Source organism: Mesitornis unicolor, unplaced genomic scaffold (genome assembly GCF_000695765.1).
Source record: "Mesitornis unicolor isolate BGI_N332 unplaced genomic scaffold, ASM69576v1 scaffold16878, whole genome shotgun sequence".
In the NCBI taxonomy this organism is placed as follows: Eukaryota; Metazoa; Chordata; class Aves; order Mesitornithiformes; family Mesitornithidae; genus Mesitornis; species Mesitornis unicolor.
The window spans coordinates 1,521-9,445 of record NW_010199969.1 but is presented as its reverse complement, the minus strand read 5'-3'; the positions used below and the strand labels follow the sequence as shown (position 1 = coordinate 9,445).

At 41.1% G+C, this 7,925-nt stretch overlaps 1 protein-coding gene across 1 annotated transcript in view; it reads left to right on the top strand.

The window, feature by feature from the left end:
- ZMPSTE24 (zinc metallopeptidase STE24) overlaps window positions 1-7,072 on the top strand; it is a gene marked incomplete at its 5' end in the record, with an annotated part of 20,312 nt that extends 13,240 nt beyond the window's left edge. Inside the window, 4 exons of the mRNA XM_010189597.1 lie at window positions 2,011-2,168; window positions 4,021-4,125; window positions 6,408-6,551; window positions 6,848-7,072. Of these exons, the coding sequence (XP_010187899.1) occupies window positions 2,011-2,168; window positions 4,021-4,125; window positions 6,408-6,551; window positions 6,848-7,072 (632 nt within the window). The remainder of the gene's footprint in view (window positions 1-2,010; window positions 2,169-4,020; window positions 4,126-6,407; window positions 6,552-6,847) is intronic.
- Between the last annotated feature and the right edge of the window lie 853 nt (window positions 7,073-7,925).

The window sequence follows — 7,925 nt, the reverse complement described above, 5'->3', positions numbered from 1 at the left end:
GGAAAGAGGTGGGTTTTTCTTAATCTTTTCTCGTCTCAGTTTAGCATCAATTGTCTCAAAGTCCTTGGTGAAACAGTATAAAAAGTTATGCAAGTTAAAAACACCTATTCCTTTGTAGAGTGTTCACATGGACAGTTTCTTATGGTATGGCTGGATGGACTCATACCTTCTAATGAGAAGGTATCTGTGTATTCGTAGTGCACTTTGACATTTCCACTCTTACTCGTTTTACTCGCTTCTGAACTCTATTTCAGGGACTTTCTCAAATTTTGTTTTGGTTTTGCGCCCCACCTGCGAGGTTCAGAGGTGTTTTTATCGCCTTGGTGAAAGCAGTATGAGACGGCATAAAGAGCTGAAATGGTAGATTTTTGCTGTAAGAGAGGGGGATGCTTTATCTAGCCTGGAAGCTGTGGCTTTCCAAACTTCGGGCTGGAATCCAGCCAGTGCTCTTCCTCAGCACAGCCAGGAGCTACTGCTATTGGGGTTTACTTTATTACTTGGGGTCCAAGAAACTCCTCTCTTTCCTGGTGAATTTGAAGTTTTCCAAGTTTGAGAGTCAGTACAGAGGCTTGCCAGATAGGTAAGTTTCTCCCCTATGCATTGCTGGCTATATCCAGCTTTTAGCCATGGTGAAAGTCCTATGAAGCCAGCTGTTGGTGCTCTGGCACCTCTGCAGTGTGCTGCTGCATTGGCTTCGTCAGCGTGACCGTAGTTAGTGGCAGTGATCTGCAGTGGAGGGAGGCTGCCAAACCCCATTTTCTTTCCTCGTATCCTTAGGAGTGCTGAGCCAGCACCATTTGCTGCTGACATGGGGGACTGGATGTGTGAACATAATTTTGTCAGTTTTGCCAGTTTTTCTGCACTGTCTTTGCTTTTCCCACTGCAGAACTGACTTCTTAGTGACATTTGCAACCATGTCCTTTAATTTCAGGGTTCATTCTCTAACAGGCAGATTACAAAGGTTCCTTCTCTACCAACACTTAGTGAAGGATGAAGTTTTTTATGATACACAGATGAAAGGGAACACTGCTATCCTGTGGCTATTCAGATTTCTTTACTGAGAAGGGACCATATGCTGAGGGTTCGTACTCTGACCAGCCTCTTCCTCTGTTGATCTCTCTTTATTTGGTGCAGAAGGTTACCATGACCAATGGAACAATGGACATTTTGTGCCCTAAGGAGTTTATGCAGCTTGTATATTTACAGTGAGAGTTGAAGGCAAATGCCTTATCTTACCTTTTGTTGCAAAAGCAGAGCAATTCACCTCTTCTCTCATAGACCTCTGTCAGTCCTGATGTTGGAATAGCTCCTGACCATAGGCAAAAATAGGCAAAGTTTTAGCAGCTGCTTTGATCTAGACAACTTGTAAATCAACTGGTACAGTCCATGTTCCATGGAAAGAGATGAGTTGCTTGGCCCCAAGTATATTGATAGTAGAAACAGTCCATGGTTCACCTTATATAGATAAAAGTAGCTGTAAAAAAATGCCTATTAAGAAAAATAGATTTGAGGAACTACCTGATATCTGTAGTTCATCTCTTCATCTTCTCATCTGTTTCTAATATCTTCATCCTTTGCTGTTTCAAATCATCTTTGTTGGCACGTTTGAAGAATTCCAAGTCTGTTCGTCACAGGTCCTTTGCCAGGAGGGCAACACATGTTCTATGCAGGATGCTCTTTCCACTCTGAACCTGAAATTGCGACAGAAGTTGCTTTTTTGTGGATATTAGACCTTTCTATGACTGCTGTTAGGTTTTTAGTGATTTTAGTAATTACATGCTACAGATGAAAAAAAATACTTCTGTATTGGAGTCAGTAAAGGAGATCATCGCTAATTAGCTTATTTTAGAATATGCTTCAACCTGCAAACTCGTTTGCTTGAGTCTGTCTACTGTTCATTTGAGGACTTTGAGAATTCATTTGGAAGAATCTCTTCTATGTAATACTGCATAGTATTCAGTACATGGGATTATTCAGATCATGGTCTTTAATGTAAATTTTCCCCATCAGGTTCTAAGCGTTCTTCTCATAGCAATGCTTATTTCTACGGCTTTTTCAAAAATAAGCGGATAGTACTCTTCGACACCCTCTTGGAAGATTATTCTGCATTGAACAAAGAGCCAGCAGAAGAAGATGGTGAGAATGAAGAGACAAAGTCTAAAACCAAAGTGAGTTCATCTTTGGTTTTCATAATTCCTTTGTGTTTTCTGAATGTATTTTAAGGGTCCTGATTGAGATGCAAAAACCCAAAACCTAATGCTCTCAGTACCAAAGTATCCCCCAGCTTCTAAATGGAATTTCTGGGGCTGTGAGAGTGGTGCAGATAGCACCAAAGAGACTGCAGAAATACACAGGGGCTTCAGAGAGACATTGGTTCCCTGCATGTAAAACCAGGCCTTCCTTGTAATTGTTTGAATAAAGTACCTGTTCAGGGTTCCTTCTCTTGGGACTGCCACACCAAAGCTTCCCTTTGAAGGAAATGCTTTTGACTGTTAGTGTATGATCTGTTTGCCTTTTACTACACGCAAGAATTTTGGTGCAAGAGGCACGCACACGTGCACATACGCACAGATCCCACATGTGCATCCTTCCCTGCCCTGGTCAAGAACAGGATGTGGCCTTTCATTGTCCTCTCCATTGATTTGCAGCTGCACATCAGGAGTCTGCTGTAACAGCTTTTGTGGCCTCAGGAGAGCGTAAGGATGGTTAGAACTGGTGGAATACTTTCTGAAGGCCCCGAAGGAGTAATTCTGAGAAAACAGAATTGCCTCATGCAGTTAGGCCAATGTATAGATTGCTGTTCAGCATCTGCTTCTTATAACCACATTGGTGGTGGAATTCTCTTCATCCATGGTTTGGTATGGCATCCTGTACAAGTGGATGATGAGAGGAGGGGATTTTGAGCTTGCCTGCTCTACTCATAATGAGAATCCTTTGTTCCATTTCAACAGGTTCTTCAGCTGTGTTCTCAGTACCCAAGTCCACACTCTTGCTTCTGACTTGCTAATGTACCTTTGGAGGTACAGTTGTCCACCTTTCCTAATGACAACTTTCAGGCATGTTATAGCATTTGTTGCAGAGGCCGGAGATGTTCTTACTCATTTTTACAGGAACAGTAGTGGCTTGGGAGGGAGGCAACATGTTGAGTGTTGAAGGCAGGAGGGAGAGGACTTTGCTCTCAGTTCTCTGCTGAACGTCTGTGGCTCCAAATGCCTGCTTGCAGTGCCTCTTCTTGAGTAAAAAAACAGGATGAGGTCAAGGGATGGTAGGAGAGCATTTGGAAGGCAAATCTTCTAGCATTCCCCTAGGTTTGCATAGGCAGATCAGCATACATATAAATAAGAGAACGCCTCCTCATGGTAGAAATCTTGTTGAACTTAAAAGTTTATTTTTTTTTCTAAGTATCTTCTTGAGAAAGGGTCAGTAAGAAATTTTATATGTGTATCTGCTGGTAGAAGGAAGTGGCCTGATGTAGGGATGCTTTAGTGACCTAGGAAAAAAACAAACTAATAAGTAAGAAATATATTCAGTTGTGTTCAGTCATACTGTTGTCTCACAAATGGAGTTCAGAGCCTGGCGTGCAGTAAGCCAATACAGCACACAGAGATGAGGTATCAGGTTTATTATTGCACAGGATCAGTGCTACCAGGCTAATGCCAAAAAACTAGCACATCTACAGAGACAGAAGAGAGAATATTTATACACTAGAAGTTGAGATCAAGTGACAATGTCATTTCACACTTATCTATAAGGGTACAATACACAAAGATTAAGAGGGTGGGGGCTAAAATTGAGTTGGGGCATCTTGGCTTACGGTGTGACTTTTACCCCATCATCCCACCCAGGGTTTTCTCTGCCTTCATGCCCGTCCAAGCAATATAAGCAGGTTAACAATGCACTCAGGGCTGTGCCCAGCAGTGGAGCCAGCAGTTACCACCCTTTAGCAGAGCCATTGTAAGTACTGCTCAGCAATACCTGTTATTACTTCTGCTTTGTTATTTGTATTATTCTGTTATTCAGAATAAGAAACAAGGATGTAAAAACGAAGAAGTTCTGGCTGTACTTGGTCATGAATTGGGTCACTGGAAACTAGGTCACACTATCAAAAATATTATCATCAGCCAGGTAAGTTATAATAAACTGGTGGTTTTCCTAAAGCATTCTGGAATTATTGCTGTTTCCAAATGCCTGCTTGCAGATTTGTAAGCATGCATTCACACAATGTACTTATGCTCTGCATAGGCTCTGAAGGTCTATTTCCATCCTTGGGCCAGGGGTGAGATTGGATGTATTCTGTCTCCCAGCCCCCATTCTTTTAGGTGTTTGTCATTTTCTCTGAGAGGGCTGTGTCTGAGAGTTTCTGTGTCTTGTTTCTTGAGGGCTGACAAGGAACATGATTGAGGATTACGAAATCTGACACAGGAGGGCATTCTTACTTATTTATATTGCATTCTCATACCTTGTGCATCGATTATTGGTAAATAAATTCATTGTGTCATTCTTGGTGCATGCCCAAATTGGGGGGGAACACTGAAGCAATTTCTAGAGATTGCCCAGTCTTGCCTTTGAAGAAAAGGAGCCTGATGGTCTGTTTACTTGTGCATAGGCCTCTGGGCATTGCACAATACAAGGGAATTCCTCACCCAAACCTCCTGCTTCAGATTTTTTTATTTGCAAGGCACAGGTATGTGTCTTCTGTTATATCACTATCGCCAGTCTACTGCGTGCTTTGGTGTAGATCTGCCTTGTTCCAGGGGTCACTCACCCTTCTCTTTTCCAAGTTTCCAGCTTCTTTAGTTGCTTCTCATAGCTGCCCTCCTATGCACCTCCTTTAACTCCATCCTGTCTTTCTTGAGATGTGTGCACCATTCCAGCAACACTGTTTTGTTCTTTTTCTAAGGCTATTCACAAGCTTTTCAGGCTGTAAACATCACTATCAATCTTCTGTTGATGAAAATCTCTACATTTCTGTTTCCACGCTGGCTTTTTCTTATCCATGCAACTGAACACTTCAGTGAGGTCCTTCTCTACCTTCCAACTTCTGACATCAGCCTTGATCCCTACTAACTAGCAACTATTATGATGCTTTTGCCACTCTGCTAACTCATGTAACTTTTGTCTTTAGATCCACTTTCTAGATACTATTATTTTGCTGTAAAATGTAGATTTTATCTTCGTTTCCAGGAATTGTCAAAAATTCTTCTGCAATGTCTTCTGCTTCTTGTGTTGATTGTTTGCTGTCACAGCCATCCCTTTTTTCTGTCCTGTGTGTTTCAATAACAAGCAGTTTTCTGGCACCTTCCACATTGCTCTAAAAAGACCAAACAGCCACTTGAATGGATTGAAATGGTACTCATCACCTTGTCTGCAAAACTTGGTGAGGCATAGTCCTGCCTCTTGCCTCTTGAAAAGCCAGGCAAGCACAGTGCTTGTACACAGCTGGCCATGGCTTAGATGAAAGTGTCGATTGTTGCCAGAAATAGCAGTATGACACAGCACAGACACATTTTGTGTGGGTTAAAACTTTTTGGAACCTATGCTTAATTCCAAGGAGATGGATTCTACCCTGTACTCCCTGCTCACTTACCTTGTCTTCTTGCCTTTTCACTTTCCTCTGCTACTTAGACTTTTTTTAGCTCACTGACAGAAAATAAGTGGTTTTTTACTACATGCATTTACAGAAAGCAGGTCAAGGCCATCTGTTTGTTCCTCTCCATATTGATTCTGGGCAATCCTAAAACAAAACAATGATAAGATAGTTAAGCAGGTATTCTTTATTACAGCACTGGGGTCGTCCTATGAAAGGACTCCTGCCTTGGTTACAAAGCTCTAGACATTTATTCTTTTAACTCATACATATGCATTTTAGTTTCTAAAAACAAATACACCCCTTTCCTAAGAACGATTTGCATAAGTTCATCTCTTTTTGGTTTATTATTCCGTAATTCCTCCTTTTTGGCTCATTATTCCGTAGTTTCTGCTGCCACCTGCTGTCCTTGTTGTGGTATTAATTGCCCTGGGTGGTCAATTGCTTCGTCGGGTGATCTCTTCATCCTCTTCCTCATGCTGTCCTCTTACTGACCTTAGTAAATAACACATGTGCAGAATGGTTGCTTTTACATAACCTCCTTCTTAGCCGGTGTTGGCTGGTTTCCTTCATTGTTATAGTTAAACATCAGCTTATATCCTATTCAGTGGCTGCAATGGTACAAACAAATCTTGACCACTTATACTTTTAACTTGAAACAAACAGTCCTTCAATAAATTTCCACAACTCAGTATATTAGTTATAAAGTAATCGATTTGCGATTTTTTCAGTGGTGTTTCTATGCAAATCTTTATTATGAATAGACTATGTTTTAGACTTAATTAAAAACTTAATCAAGAATGTTGTTTCCTTTCTCTAGATGAATTCCTTCCTCTGCTTCTTCTTGTTTGCTGTGTTAATTGGTCGAAAAGAACTCTTTGCTGCATTTGGTTTCTATGACACCCAGCCTACCCTGATAGGCTTGATGATTATTTTCCAGTTCATTTTTTCACCTTACAATGAGGTAAATTGTTTTCAAGACAGATGCTGGAGTATCACCCTATTTAAATAATGATTTTTTGACTGTGGGAGTGAAGTGTGAATTTTCTAGAGGTTCTATCTGGTATCTCATTTTAATAAGTAGGCTTAGTGCTCCATGTTGGGTCAGACTCCCAGTTTCAGGTGTGCCCTGGATAAGCTCCAGGGAGATCATTCTGATGTGTGGGATGTGGGGAGGAAGATACAGTATTAGTTACTGATGCTGTGAGGAACTTGCAAACAGCTGAATTTTTAAATAATGGTTAATGTATCTCTCCACAGGTTCTCTCATTTTGTTTGACTGTTTTAAGCCGACGATTTGAGTTTCAAGCAGATGCATTTGCCAAGGAACTGGGGAAGGCCAAAGACCTATATTCTGCTTTGATCAAGCTGAACAAAGATAATTTAGGATTCCCTGTTTCTGACTGGATATTTTCAATGTGGCATTACTCCCATCCACCCCTTTTAGAAAGACTTCAGGCCTTGAAAGATGCAAAGCAAGAGTGACAGGAATCATTGTTGGTTCAGAGACAGTGCTTCCGTCTCAGAAGCAAAGTTCAGAGCTGCTTTCTAATTTCTTTTTAAAAATGGATAATGACAATTAAGTGCAATGTTAACAGCATCACAGATCTGAGAATCCAGAAGCAGGTATTAAACTATAGATTACTTTTTTTTACAAAAACAAAGCTGTGGAACTTAATTTAGAGTAAGTACTGGGTGAAGACCTTACCCACACACACACTGGCTTTTGTCTCCATATCATAGTATAGACTGTTAAAGGGAGGAAAACAAAAATATAGACTTGAGAGCACCTGTTTCTTCAGTTTGTGTATGCCTTGAACATTGCTTTTGATCCTTCTCCCATTATCATCATCGTGTGAACCTGCCCAGTCTCAACCCTTTTCACAGTGAAGGGGGTTTGAGTGACTTGATTTCTTGTATACTGATACTCGTACTTGCCAATCACTGTTTTGTGTTTTAAAAATCTGAATGCAAGTACAGACCTTTCTCCTGGATTTGTCTGTTGTACCTAACAATGCTATTTAATAAAACTTCCTTTCTCTGAAGTGTGGGAAGAAGGATGGATTACAGCTGAGGAAATGTACCATGGCTTCCTTGAAAATGAGCAGCAGTCGGTATCTTGTGGCACCGCTCTTCTCCACTGTGCTGCTGGGGGTGTGGAAGGATGTTATGGAGGGTCACAACAGGACCCCCATGTTAGAGAAAGCTGCTCATTCTCTGTTCTTTTCTCTTTTGCCTGTGAGCAGAATGGTTAACAGCTCTTCCACACCTCAGTTCCTCCATTTCTGTTGTCCTCTGCCTAAATTTTGTGTGTATATGGGAATGTCCAGTTGCTCAA